The sequence below is a fragment of the Argentina silus genome (genome assembly GCF_951799395.1).
Source record: "Argentina silus genome assembly, chromosome: 17".
NCBI lineage: Eukaryota > Metazoa > Chordata > Actinopteri > Argentiniformes > Argentinidae > Argentina > Argentina silus.
This window is the reverse complement of record NC_139671.1, coordinates 4,302,794-4,317,606: the sequence shown is the minus strand read 5'-3', so window position 1 is coordinate 4,317,606 and position 14,813 is coordinate 4,302,794. Positions and strand designations below refer to the sequence as shown.

General features: G+C 42.3%; 1 protein-coding gene across 1 annotated transcript; it reads left to right on the top strand.

Annotated features, from left to right (window-relative positions):
- The first annotated feature begins 638 nt into the window (after nt 1–638).
- Nucleotides 639–12,970, top strand: LOC310818197 (adenylosuccinate synthetase isozyme 1 B). Its single transcript, XM_083689017.1, has 13 exons — nt 639–893; nt 4,928–5,030; nt 5,966–6,028; nt 6,177–6,227; nt 7,202–7,268; nt 7,428–7,535; nt 7,664–7,745; nt 8,012–8,138; nt 8,577–8,731; nt 9,462–9,586; nt 10,076–10,173; nt 11,171–11,320; nt 11,713–12,970. The coding sequence occupies exons 1-13, from the start codon at nt 714–716 to the stop codon at nt 11,763–11,765; spliced, it is 1,362 nt and encodes a 453-aa protein (XP_083545143.1). The 5' UTR covers nt 639–713; the 3' UTR covers nt 11,766–12,970.
- Nucleotides 12,971–14,813: the final 1,843 nt, after the last annotated feature.

Sequence of the window (14,813 nt, the reverse complement as noted above, 5' to 3'; positions counted from 1 at the left end):
ACCAACTGACCAAGTGAACAAGGTTTTCGAGACACAAGGTGTAAGGGACCTGTTGTCTTGTATATAGTCTCCTTTAAAACAGTATCGATTGTTGTTTCTTATATTTCCATTTCCAAGCACAAAGTGTAATATTGCATATAGTATGATAATCAAGAGATGGAGGTGGAGAGGAAGTTGTGTAACCATGGAAATAAAATAAAATGGCCTGCTACATTCTACAATCCTTTGCATAGAGAGAGAAAACATAATTCTAGAATCTTGACATTATGGGTAGACTAAGTTAATAATTGTAATTGATTTGTTTTGTAAATTGTTTATTTTTTAAATAATGTTATTATGTCACATTCCTGTCTTTTATATCGAACACAGCTCTTAATGGGAGTGATTTGGTTTAGTGGTGCAACATTATGTGTGTAACGAGCACAGAACGAACGTTCAGAATAGTTATGTTTCTGAAAGCAAACATCAGGAACATCGTTCCATTAATTATATTTTCATTGGCTCTCTCTTGCATGGTACTCTTACTCTTGACCAGCTGATGAGGCATTACCGCAATTGTACACACAGTGTTGTACACTGTGCGCGTGTCTCCTCTGACATCAGCAGGCAGTAAACCCTTATTTGGAGAGACAGGACTAGTGGTTATCAGTGCCGTGAGGAGCTTTTTTTCCCCATTCCATACGGGTAGTCGTTCCTGCTGCGCTGGTATAAACATGTCGGGCTGGGCGGCGAAAGAGCATAAGAATTCAAACACCGGCGCAGGAGTGAAGCGAGCCCGAAAGGACTCAGGGAACAAGGTGACAGTTGTACTCGGCGCGCAATGGGGCGATGAAGGAAAGGGAAAGGTGGTCGACTTGCTGGCGACTGAGTCGGACATCATTTGCAGATGCCAGGTAAGTAAAGAAAAACTACTTAGGCCTACATATGCGAATACACTGTTGCCCTACTCTCTTTCATTTGACTTTCGCTGTAGGCTATTGTCAGCGTTTGCGCCACTGCCACAGCCGATAACGGAGCGCTGCATTTTACATGGGAAATGTTTTGAAAGTTAAAGAATAGCCTATTTGACCCAAGTCAACTTTTGCACCCATCTCTTTAACTTTTGTTTATAGCCTAGACTTGAGAGAATACAGATTGGGCATTGACTATTTCTGCGCGCCACCGCATAATGTTGTATTGAAAACCCCCGGCGAGCCTATAAATAAGCAAATATCCGTCTGTTGAAACAGGAGCTCGGCCCAAGAGGAGTTTCGGTCCTTTGTTGATGTGCGTAACAGTATGCAAGTTCTATTATAGTAAGTGGTGCCCCAGAGCCAGACTTTGTTCCATGCCTAGTGTCTAAAGGTCTAGACGACGTCAGTAGTTAACCCCCCCCCCGACCTCTCTAATTGTTCCGATAAATGCCAGCACGTACCTGAGTGGAGCAACAGCGCAGCTAATCCATAGAGTAACCACTGTTGATTTATTGGAGGGGAATCATGTCTCTGATTTATGCAATTTGAAATCAACCTTTGAGCTGTTATGCAAAGGAATTTAGATCCCCACAGTCACAGAGGGCCATCCCAAAGGGCTATCTATGTTGTCTATGGACTGTAAGTCATGGTAACGGATACAATAGCCTGATACAATGGCCATACCAAAGGGATATCTATGTTGTCTATGGACTGTAAGTCATGGTAACTGGTACAATGGCCTGATACAATGGCCATACCAAAGGGCTATCTATGTTGTCTATGGACTGTAAGTCATGGTAACGGATACAATGGCCTGATACAATGGCCATACCAAAGGGATATCTATGTTGTCTATGGACTGTAAGTCATGGTAACTGATACAATGGCCTGTTTCAGGCTGGTTCCAAAACAGCCGTGGTCAATCCTTCTTAATCAATTCCGAACTGAATTAGATACAGATTTTGTGCAAAGGCATACAGCAACATTTCTAAATTGACTGGAATGGGAATGGGACTAAACACCCTGATCAGATACTGTTTTACTGAATGCATTCAGGCAATAATGCATTCAGGCAATAAAAAGAAGCTCCAAACCTCCAACAGATAATGCTGCTTACAAAGTCCCCCCCCCCCCCCCAAAAAAAAAGAAAAGAAAAGTTGTCCAATAATTGAGAAAACCATGACATTTTTAAAGATTTGTGTTCAATTATATTGATTGAGAGTGTTGGGCACTGACAAGGATCAGTGTTTGCCCTCATGACCAAAACCCGGGTGTCCTCATGTGACCAATACTACAATTTTGAGCACAATGCCCATTCAGATGAGCCAGGTCTAGCGGATAATGTAATCAAAGAGGAATTTCGAGAAACTAAAGCTGAGCAATGTTAAAATGTCTACTAATATAACAGTGCCCTGTGTAAATAATGTGACAGTGAAACATGTTATATATATATACACATATGCCATTTAGCTGACACTTTTATCCAAAGCAACTTACATTGCAGTGAGTGCATACATTTATCAGTATATATGGTCCCAGCAGGAATCAAACCCACAACCTTAACGTTGTTAACACCATGCTCTACCAACTGAGCCACTTCTAGACTCCGAAAGTTTGGATTTGAAATCAACCAATTACTATGAGGTGATGGTATAGATTGTCAGCTTTTATTTAAGGGTATTTTTGTACATGTTGGTTTCACCATTCAGAAATTACAACACTTCTTGTACATAGTCCCCTTATTTCAGGGCACCAAAAGTAATGGGACAGAGTCATATAACGTCCAAATTAAGTATTTGGTTGACAAGCCTTTTCATATAATAACTGCCTAGCAGATATTTTGTAGATTGAAAACTATTGGGTTCAAGGACAGCTTAATTTTAAAACATATTTATAGTAATATTGATTACACTAGGCCTACTTCTTCAAGAATTTGATTATATGTAAACAAATAATATAACATAGCAGAAAGAAAAAAGAAAATAAAAAATGTTCAATGGTGGATGTAGTGTTTTGGAATAAAAATCTTTGCTTGTGTGCTATGACAGAAAAATCATCACTGCTACTGGTCTAAATAAAAAGTAGCCTTGGCAAAGTGTTGAGAGAAATCATACAATAAAGCTTCTGCTGATGGATGTGCCCAAAGATTTGTTGATGTTTATTTATTGTAATTGGCAGGAAGAGGTACTAAAAGCATTAGTGCTGTTATTTTCTTCTTCGGCTTTGAGGTTGTAAGGGATTGAGACTGGCAATCTCAAAAGGGTTTGGTGCCCCTGGTGGATTTGTGAGAGTATGGCACCGGTAGAAAGGAAAACGTGAAATGGCATACACTCACTGAACACTTTATTAAGAACACCTGTACACCTTCTCATGGTGGAGGTGGTGTAATGGTGTGGTGTTTTCTTGGCACACTTTGGGCCCGTTAATACCAATCAATCATCGCTTGAATGCCACAGCCTATTTGAGTATTGTTGCTGACCATGTGCATCCTTTCATGGCCACAATTTACCCATCTTCTAATGGCTACTTCCAGCGTAATAATGCACGATATCACAAAGCAAAAGTCGTCTCAAACTGGTTTCATGAACATGACAATGAGTTCACTGTTCTTCAGTGGCCTTCCCAGTCACCGGATCTGAATCCAATAGAACACCTTTGGGATGTGATACAACGGGAGATTCACAGCTTGAAAGTGCACCTGAAAAATCTGCAGGAATTGCGTGATGCAATCATGTCATCATGGACCAGAATCTCAAAAGAATGTTTCCAACATCTTGTGGAATCAATGCCACGAAGAATTGAGGCTGTTTTGAGAGTAAAGGGAGGCCCTACCCAGTATTAGTATGGTGTTCCTAATAAAGTGTTCAGTGAGTGTATGTCCCTGTGTTAATACTCAAAGTTCTGAAATGAGACTTTTGCCAACTATCCTTCTTGGGTAGTTCCTTGGTAGAGAAGTACACTACTGCCATTTTTTTTAATATTTTTTTTTATCAGAAATCTGTTCACCAGCTCAATGCCACAGCTCTACAGATACACAAGTGTCAGTTTGTGATAACAGTGAGCCTGCCAGGAAGATAAAAAGGGGTCACATTCCTGGGGAAGTATTGATACACGAGAAGGGCAGCCTGTGCTTTCCCCCTACCCCCATATTCCAGATTAGATGAAGTCAGGGGTGGGGGAGTGATTGGGGGCTGGGGGGCTGTCACCCTCACCATGTCCTGATAGCTGTGGTTAAAATAGCTCCCACCATAGCGTCCCACCACCGACTGGTAGTGTTATGTTGGTAGACGTACAGTATGTCCCCAGGCTGCCCCCTGGCATGTTAGCATGACTAGCTCATGTTAGATTGACTCGCTCGCTTTATGATTCTTCAGGAGAGGGTGTGCGGGAGGGGGCTGGAACAGAACAGATGGGGATGAGGGGGTGGGGCCGTGGGTGTTTAATTAAATAAACAAACCCACGTATGTGTGGCATTACCAGAATTCACATTTGAACATTTTTGAACATTTGATGGCTGCCAAGCAATGTCCCTGTCTGGTCCACCGTCCTGCTCATGTTTCTAACTCTGTCTCCAGGCAAATGTAGGGTCTGGTATTGCTCTTTATCAAAAGCTGTGTCTGTTTTTAGCCTAGCCATTGACAGTAACTGTTATTATCATTTTATTTTTTCTCTTTCAATGTTTTTATTACTTGCCTATATATTGAGCAAAACATTATCTTTACAGGGGGATTCACAGAACTAGTCCTTCTTTTGATCCTCCACTGACACATCATCCAAACTGGAACCAATTGTGGCTAATGTAGATTCTGGGGATGGTCTTGTAGACGGCACCACTGCCTTCCTGTCTCTCCCTCACACTTTTCGTCAGCTCAATGAAATATAATAAAACCTCTGCTAGCTAAACCTATGACTCGACACAGTGTTCTAACTTTCTTAAATGCCCACTCTGTCTTCTTTGTTCTCCTGACCCTCAGGGCGGCAACAATGCGGGACACACGGTGGTGGTGGACGGGACAGAATATGACTTCCACCTTCTCCCAAGTGGGATAATCAACGTCAAAGCTCTGTCCTTGATTGGTGGGTACTAGGGATGTGAAAAATCATCTTGTCTCTTGCACGACTAATTGGCTATTTTCTTCGTCGTGGAAGATACCTGGGGATCAATCGGCCATCTGGCAGGCACGCATCAAAGCCTAGTGGCCACTCGGGGTACCATTGTAGTTCTCCCTTGTAGTTCTGTCCAAAAAGACAATTCCCAATATAATTCCAATGGCAGAGTCGGTATTGTTTCTGGCCAAATGAGGTCGATACCAACCGTGACTTCCATGTTCTGCAATTACTTTCAAATATACAAATGCACGCCTTGATACAGACACAGCTGGCATTGATGGTTGCTGGCTGATGGTTGAAGCGCGTTCTCGCTTCTCATCTTGGGAACCCAGTGCGCGTGCTCGATCGCCAGAGACCTGCCCAGGGAGCTGTCCAGAGACCTGCCCAGGGAGTTGTCCAGAGACCTGCCCAGGGAGCTGTCCAGAGACCTGCCCAGGGACCTGTCCAGAGACCTGCCCAGAGAGCTGTCTTTGGCTCACACGTTCTTCTCGCGTTGTTGTAGATGAGAGCGAATATTGAGCAAGTTCTGGAAATGGAAGTACACATTTCGTTGGCTGATTAGATCAGAACGACTACTACTGAAATGTATTGGGTGACGTCAGACTTGTGTCCATTAATTTGCAGTCATCGGTTCACACCCCTAGTCGGTACCCCACTATGATTGCTTGTGTAAAAATGTTAGTTTTTCAGTTAGTGATTAGTGACAGTGGCCACATACACAGAACCAAGTGTGTATTGAAGTCTGTCCTTGTCCAGACTCCTTTCAGGGTAAGGAACTAAGTTTGTGATTTTGTAATTTGGGTGAACTATCCCTTTAACCTGCTCTTTGGTTTAACCAATAGGACAAACGTTTATAACATAACTTTTTATTCTAACCCAGAAAATCCTTACTCTCTCTGCAGGCAACGGAGTTGTCATTCACCTTCCAGGCTTGTTCGAAGAAGGGGACAAAAACGAAAAGAAAGGTGCGGGGGTGGGGTAATTTTGTTATTTGTTGATATTTAGTAGAGAAATGGGCCAATCGTTTTTCCAAGAATGTGAGATTTAATTATCTATTAATCAACTAAGACAGTCATTTACAGCAGCTCAGCCATTTTCTCTGTCCCCCTACAGGCCTCAAAGACTGGGAGAAGAGACTGGTCATCTCAGACAGGGCGCACATCGGTAGGATTCACATGGGAAAACCGTTAAAAACAGCTACATTTAGATCAGAGGGCAAAGGTCGTGCATTTCAGATAGGGCTTAAAGCAGATGCAACTGAAATAGCTGTTTGTTGAGGGCAACAGATGTGGCGTGGTGGCTAAAGCATTAGGTTATTTCTGATTGTGTTTTTGATTGAACAACAACAAGTGATTGATTGAAGTTTTGGCCAATGAAAATCATTTAGGCAGTGGCACTTTAGTGATGTATTGCTTGTGTTAGATTTGCAATGTGTAAGTAATGGGACAGTGAAGCATTTGTTCTTCTTTTGGCTCGACACTCCAAAGGAAGGATTTCTGAATGGTGAAACCAATATGTACACAAATACCATCAAATAAAAGCCGAGAATCTCTAGCTTAACCACACAGTAGTTCTTTGATTTCAGATCTGAGTTTACAGCCAAAAGAAGAGAAAATGCTTCACTGTCCCATTACTTACACAGGGCTGTATATTGCAGCCCAACATTGCACGTGTTAAAATTGTATTATGTAAGAAATGCAAAACATTTTCACACTGTTACGTTGGAAAGACATTGAGATGACAGCTTGACATTTAGCACCCGCCGGTGCAGCAATGTGATTTATAGAACATTTTTACAGTGCTAGTAAACAGTTGTCACAGTACTTTACTTAGCATGGACACATGGGGTCTCACATGCTTCACACATGTTGTAGAGGCATTCAGAGGGTTGTGTCACACTCACCAGGCACTTTATTAGGGTTAGGGTTAGGGTGGAGGTGGTGTAATGGAGGTGGTGGAGGTGGTGTAATGGTGTGGGGAATGTTTTCTTGTTCCAACATCTTGTGGAATCAATGCCACAACGAATTGAGGCTGCTTTGAGAGCAAAGGGAGGCCCTATCCATTAGTATGGTGTTCCTAATAAAGTGTTCAGTGAGTGTATGTGTCTGTGTGAAATAATTTGTCTCCCCTTTGTGCAGTATTCGACTTCCACCAGGAAGTGGACGGACTGCAGGAGGTGCAGAGACAAGCACAGGAAGGGAAGAAGTAAGCACTGGAAGTCCCGCCTTCTCCAATATGGCTAAGAACTACACTGTATTTTCTGGTTCAGAGTGTTTCCTGACCATGTGACCAGACCAGGGGAAAAATCAGGGGCCTACTTGTTATCGTAAACATTTATCAGTATTTTCTATTGATCATATACAGCATTGGCACCACAAAGAAAGGCATTGGACCCACCTACTCAAGTAAAGCATCACGTACAGGCCTGCGCATCTGTGAGCTACTAGCTGACTTTAAAGAGTTCTCTGCCAGGTAAGACTCACCATCGCTACAGAAGCAGGTGGGCCAAGGAGAACACCAAATGGGGCTTGGCTCTGGGCAATAAAGTGTTATTGGATAAGTCATGTACAGTCGTATTTCACTGAGTGGTTTGGTTGCAGGTTCAAGAATCTTGCCCAACAGTACCAATTCATGTTCCCTACACTGGAGATAGATGTTGATGGTCAATTGAAAAAAATGAAGGTCAGTAAAATGAGGTGTGTGTGTGTGCTCACCGTGTCAACCATTTGGCTGTTAGGCACCCCCTTGTTCATTGTCCAGGACCTACAAAGTAGGTCAGCTGTGCAAACTCTTCATCGTCACCTTGTATGACTTCAAATGACCTCAAAGACCCCTCTGTCATGGGGTTCGGTCTAGGTTCAGCACTGGGGCACCAGAGGAGTAATTAAAGTAGCTCTGCTCTCATGACCCACACAGTATCCCTGAAACTCACCCATGTAACCTTGTAGGACTATGCCGAGCGGATAAGGCCTATGGTGCGAGACGGTGTCTATTTCATGTACGAGGCTATTCATGGACCCCCCAAGAAAATCTTGGTGGAGGGGGCCAACGCTGCATTGCTTGACATTGACTTCGGTAAGCAAATACTCCCTCTGGCGGGTGACCTCAGATAGACGGGTTATGGCACATGACCATGAGTAAGCACTTTAGCAATGATGGTATGTAGAAAGTTACAGAGACGTTTCCATGGAGAGTGTGTGTTTGTGTTTGGTTCCTAATTGGACAAGGCCAACAACTGTGGATCTATAGTTCTTGTTTCAGCCTGTTGGTGCATATAGTGTAATTCAAATAACATGTCAGGACCAGGTCTCTCTTGAACAAGAGATTTTATCTCAATGAGTCTAACCTGGATCAATAAAGGCTAAATCAAATCATTACATAGTCAGAACATATGAATTAAATGAGTTCTTAGGTTGAAATATGAGAGAGATTCAAAACAAACCGATTAGCATTTTTGCTTGTACAGTACATAGGTTTCCCTCCCTTAAATAACCCTTGTTCTTCTTTCCCAAGGTACATACCCATTTGTGACATCATCAAACTGCACCGTGGGTGGTGTGTGTACCGGACTGGGCATCCCCCCACTGAACATTGGCGATGTGTACGGGGTGGTTAAGGCCTACACTACTCGAGTTGGCATTGGGGCGTTCCCCACAGAACAACTTAATGTGAGCCCCCAAAACACTCTCTGAGTAGTTATGGACTGAGAAGAACAGAAAATTAACATGTTTACACCCACAGCAACAATTCTGACAACAAGCAATGGTGCTAGTTTTTTCATGATATATGGTATAGGTTTATGCCTTCTGTCTCCAAAAGTAGTTCATAAAACTATTACCGTAGTTAGGGACGCGGGTTCGTTGCTGAAATAACACCGTAGTTAGGGACAAAGGCTGGTTCATAATTCCGGAACACATGGTCTAATATCGTTGGCATGGCAACCCAGTAAACACACCTCTACCACTTCAGTTTTTGCAGCGTAAGGTTGACGAAAACAACCATGAATGAGCCATTATTGTCAGAATCCTTCCATTGGCTGATTCTATTAATCCTACATTTTATATTGCAAAGAAAGTCCCATTGACACAACACACAGTAGTCGATTGTTGACTGTTCCTCTGTTTAATATAAAGCAGGATTGCATCGTTCCGGAGGGTGTAACAATACAGTATGCTGAATATTGCAGATAGAAATGTCATGAATAGAGCTGATATGATTCCATGTACTACATATAAGTCAAGTCAGTTTGGCATAGTATATTTCTATCTAAATAGTTTAAATAGATCATCAGGTTTTTGTCCTGCTGAACTTGGCCCAAGTTTCATTTCATATGGAGGGCACTGTATTTATGAATAGCCTCAGATCTGAGGTCAGCTCTCCTCTGTCACCTCACTCCAGGAGGTTGGGGAGCTTCTGCAGACCCGGGGCCACGAGGTGGGTGTGACCACGGGGAGGAAGAGGCGCTGCGGTTGGCTGGATTTGGTCATCCTGCGCTATGCCAACATGATCAACGGCTTCACTGCGTGAGTGGAGCTGCAGAAGGGTTTCCACAATGATTGTAAAGGCGAGGTGACCTATCTGCCTTGCTCTGTTGACCCCTGTGCCTAGCACTATTGACCCCTGCTTCAGAGACTCAGCCTCAGATAGTTTAAATACACCTAGGTGGAAATAAGCAAGAGGAATCCTATTCCTACCCTGTGGAGGGAAAGTTGCAACGGGCAAGCTGACATATGCTGCATTTCTCCACCCTTCTCCTGAAGTATGCACTTGTGCACTCCCCTACATGGACATGGGTCAGGAAAGATTGGTATAAGAGCTCATGCTTAGACCAATCCTCCGCTTTTAAATACATGTGGGGAAGTACAGAGTTGAACAATTATGCTATATTGCCACCTAGTGGATATTATTGAGAACGTCTGGCTTGGGTACTTTATGACACTAGTAGTGTATAGTAGTTGTACTATATTTAGATAAGAGAATTGATATGACTGTCACCTTGTTTTTGACCACAGGTTTGCATTAACCAAACTTGATATCCTTGATGTGCTGGATGAAATCAAAGTGGGAGTGGCTTACAAACTCAATGGGAAAAATATTCCCTATTTCCCAGGTAAGTTAGCTGCATGGTTTGGTGTACTGTACATGTTCCCTGATTAAACAAATGAAAGATGAAACAAACAAATGGGAGATGAAGATTTATCTGTGTTATAGAAGGCATCCAGACATTTAACACATTAGAAACATAATAACATTCACCAATTAGTTGCACAATGAGGAAAACACAGTGTTTTGTTTTTTATATTTTATATACATCTTACAGCCTACAATAGACCTTACCATTGTTATTTCTTTCTTCCAAAAGAAAAATTACAATCATTGTCTCAAGGTTTTTAGTATCCTGGCGTATTTGTTCCATGTTGTCATTAGCCTGTTCCTCTGTCGTGATCAGGTCATGGAATGTAGTTATTTGTTGAATATATGTATTCTTTTTGGTACAATGCATCAAATTTACTATGGCCTCACGCCTCAAACACCCCTGAAATCTTTGGTGGGGGACCACTGATGTGAATCAAATCAAATGTTACTTTAAGTGCATTTCACATGAGACGGGCATTTCACTTTACACAAACAATGCAGTTCTCTTTCAGTTGACTTTGTTCGACATCTCCCGATGGGATATGCACCCTTGCATAGCCTATTAGCTGAAACCCTCTTCAATCACGCCCGGAACAGGCCTGGAGCGCTTTGCATGGCTGACCCCGCCCCAGGCCAGCCTATAAAGGCTCAGGCACAGAGGGCCCATTTAATTATTTTCACTCTTCACTCGCTTATTCATAAGTCCGTCTGCAGTGTTCCAACCTAGCTACCTAGCTTAACTGTTCCACTGGATAACAGCCCTCCCTGGGGTGTTGGGTGGCTCATTCTTTCTCACAGGAATCCTGCTGATTCAGGCTTCACTCTTGCCGAGCGAAGTTCTCTTTAGTTTGGGTTTGCCAACAAGAGATTTAATTAGTCACTACCCTAGTTATTTAATCTCGTGCCCTTCGCGTGCCACCTGAGTTGTCCCAGGGATCCCCTCTACCCAAGTCTTTTCCCCATACCCTCAGCCAACATGGATATCCTGCAGAAAGTGGAGGTAGAGTACGAGAAGCTGCCAGGCTGGAAGAGTGACACTTCAGCTTGCCGGAAGTGGGAGGACCTCCCAGCCAAGGCCCAGAACTACATCCGCTTCGTGGAGAATCATGTTAACGTACCCAGTAAGTCACATTTAGTGGAAAGGGAGCCCTAAGGTCAAAGGTCTTAGGCAAAGCAGGTTTTCATCCGATTACTGGTCAATGTGGGTTACAGAAATGTGTAGTATTAGAGTATGACAAAGTAAGTAAGAACATGTTTTTTTTTTTTTTCCAATGATGAAATCACAATGACCATCTTTTTGACCACATGTCTTTGCTTCCCAAGTATTTGAAACGTGTACACACTTTTTGTTTAATCCTTTATCCTGTAGAGTTATGGGTAAACAAAACTTGACATCTACACAACTGATCTAATTTCATTCTAACTAGATAAATATGTCGGGCCAGTTTTCAGTGATACATGAAACTGTTTTAATCGGGCTTCATATGACATGTTTTAATCCTTCCTTTTCCAGTCAAGTGGGTTGGAGTGGGCAAGTCCAGGGAGTCTATGATCCAGATGTTCTAGGACACAGGACCCCCCCTCTCTCACTCTTCCTCCCTCTGTCGATGAGGGTGGATCAAGGTATTCATGATTTATCTGTTCTAGTCTGATTTCCTCTTTTTTAAGTGCTGAATTCTAAATCGACACAGCTCCTAGCACTCCTATAGATCTGAAGCAATTTAGACAGATGTCAGCAATATGGTGAAAAGCCTACAGTACCAGTTTATCAGAAGGCAAGATGAAGCAATTACGATACTTCATAAATCTGCAGATCCTTTCAGATCTACTTAGTTACCTAGGGGGTAGCAGCTGATTTGGAATTTAGAGATGGTTTCCTCTCAACCTTGACCCTAACCCATACCATAACCCAATTTAAAGGGGCAGTTGTTCAGTCCCAGATTAAGCCAATGGACAATTGGAGGGACTTCATTGAAAAGTCCTTTTTATTCCAGGAGTACTCTTAATGTAGGACCGTGCAACAATGTGTTGTATTGAACTAAAAGCACTATAGAAGGAGACAATTAGACACTTTGAGACTAGATGGACAGATTCAGGTTACAACAATTTAGTAACCACCTCTCATGATTGCACCTTCTCAATACTTGTGCCGTATGTACAATTGTGCATGGATCTAAGCTGCCAAACTTTCCTCCTAACACCTTTACCAAATGTCTTGCGCCACTCCACGTATTGTACCGTATATGTCACAAAGTAAGTCTATCCAATACAGCACAGTTGCTCTTCTTTAATGCGAACGACAACCTATGAAATCTTCTTCGATAAGATATAGTATATTGGTTTATGTCTGTGATTTCTTTCTTTGCACTGAAACGGTATTTGATGTCAATCCTTTGAGTGATCCGTAAATGAGACCTTAGTCCTTAATTGTTTTGATACTGTTTTTGTAACAGTCGTAAACTCACCCACGTTGTTAAGACTTGAACGAACTTGGCCAGTACCTGTTACCAAAGATTTGCTTGCCACTTTTTTGCTTGAATCATAACCACTTGTAATGTGTGAAAATGCAATGTGCAATGGTCAGAAGTAGTCAAATGGTTCTCTGTTTAACCCATTACATGTTTGTTACATTACATGTTTGTTAATGCCATTCCCCATTGAAGTGGTGTAATATGGCATCATGACATCATGTAATGCTATTGGAGTCGCCAAGTGCAATACTGTTTTGAAGAAGTGGAAATCTGATCTGCAAATAAATCTGATTGATTCTCTTCTACCTGTGATTCATTGCAAATGACTGTGAGCGGGACGGCTAGCTATATTTCTAGATGACATTGAATGGTGGCATTCTACTGTATCAAGTTAGTCTATTTGTAAAAGAGAGCTAGCTAGATATAAGAAACTTGCTAGCCAACAAGATAGCTAGCTAGCAAATGTTTCCTAGCACTAGTGATATTAGCTGTCTTTCAAATGCCTGGTTCAAATTTTATTTTCACTGAAAAAACATTTGTAGGACTATAGGCAATATGAGGTTTTGCATTTTAAGTGTTACTTTTGACAACATTTGCGGGATTCAGTTAGGGTTTGGGTTAGGGCTAACCCTGACCCTATAAAACAAATGTCTTGTTCATCTACAATTGTTTCCTAAGCAATTTAATGGCCGCCATGAACTTCCTGTAAGTTGTCAAGTTCCAACCAGAGTTTTCTGCACATTTTAAAGTTGGATTGGTGTGTGTAACTTAAATGGTGTAAAGACCAGCAGTGTTCCAAATATTACATCTTTTGGTCACCATTGACCTAGATGTTAAAATTAGCATGTTTAAGTGATTTATATTTTAAAAAGTATAATGAGTATCATACAAATGGAAATAACTTAATTTAGACCTCTGCACTTTAGAAAGTTGGAATGGTATGTTTACCACAAAAGCTGTAGGAGGAGTAGCTGACAGAAGAAAATAGAATTAAAAAAAAAAATATTTAAGTATGACGAATAACAGTAGTGTGTTGTTTCGCAAGCACACTAATAACAATAATAAGTATTAACAACAACAATAGCCCACTAATAAGAAATCAAATGAAGAACAGCAGTGTATTGCTTCGCAAGCAAACTAACTAGATATGGAAATTGCCACCTTGTATGTCGGAGACCTCCACCAAGATATCACAGAGGCAACGTTGCTTGAGAAATTCAATTCCGATTCTCTCTGTTCAAGTGTGCAGGGACAAGATAAAGCGCCTATGTTAACTTTCACCAGCAGAGTGTGCCCTAGACACCATGAACTTTGATGTTGTCGAGGAAGACCGGTGCACAACATGTGGCCTCAGCCTTTTCTGAGGGAGAGTGGGGTCGGCAACATCTTCATTAAGAACTCGGACAAGCCTATTGACAGCAAGAGCCCTCTATGACACATTCTCTGTGTTTGGAAACATTCTTTCCTGCAAGGTGTACAGTAGTAGTGACTTTATGAAATGCCCCAAAGGCAGATTTCCACATTGCATGGATGGAGGAGGCCTAGGAGGCTGCTGCGAGAGCCACTGATAAAGTGAACTGTTATTCAATGACAGAAAAGTGTTTATCGGACATTTCAAACAACGCAGAGAAACCCAAGTAAAGGGCTGAACTTGGAGCCAGGGCCCAAGCGTTCACTAACGTGTACATAAGAAACTTTAGAAAGGCTATGGATGATGAAAAAGCTGAAGGAAAAGTTAGAAAAACAGGGACCAGCCATCAGCGTCCGGATCATGACTGATGATGACTGGTACATGCAGGTGTTTCCGTTCTGTCAGCTTTGAGTGTATTTATTGAAACAACTCAGCACGCCGTGTCCCAGTACAAGTATGCAGCTGGTGTGTGCTACCCCCAGAAGCACATGGCTCCTCAGCCACATGTCCCCATGCAGCAGCCTGCTGTCCAGGGCCAGGGCCAGGAGTCTCTGACCGCCTCCATAATGGCTGCTGCTCTTGCTGAGGGACAGAAGAGGATGAGTCTGGGATAGACTGGGTGAGTCTGTTTATCTGTTGATCTGGATCCCCATTGGCTGCTACTTTTTTTGTTACTGATTTTGTTTTATTCTCCATCCCTCCAGATAAGTCTCTTCTCTTCCACAACATGCC

Bases quoted from the DNA above. Each gene is read 5' to 3' on its own strand.
- LOC310818197 (XM_083689017.1), top strand. From the start codon at position 714: ATGTCGGGCTGGGCGGCGAAAGAGCATAAGAATTCAAACACCGGCGCA. The intron at 6,228-7,201 runs GTAGGATTCACA...CCCTTTGTGCAG, and splicing joins CTCAGACAGGGCGCACATCG to TATTCGACTTCCACCAGGAA. The intron at 9,587-10,075 runs GTGAGTGGAGCT...TTTTGACCACAG, and splicing joins ATGATCAACGGCTTCACTGC to GTTTGCATTAACCAAACTTG.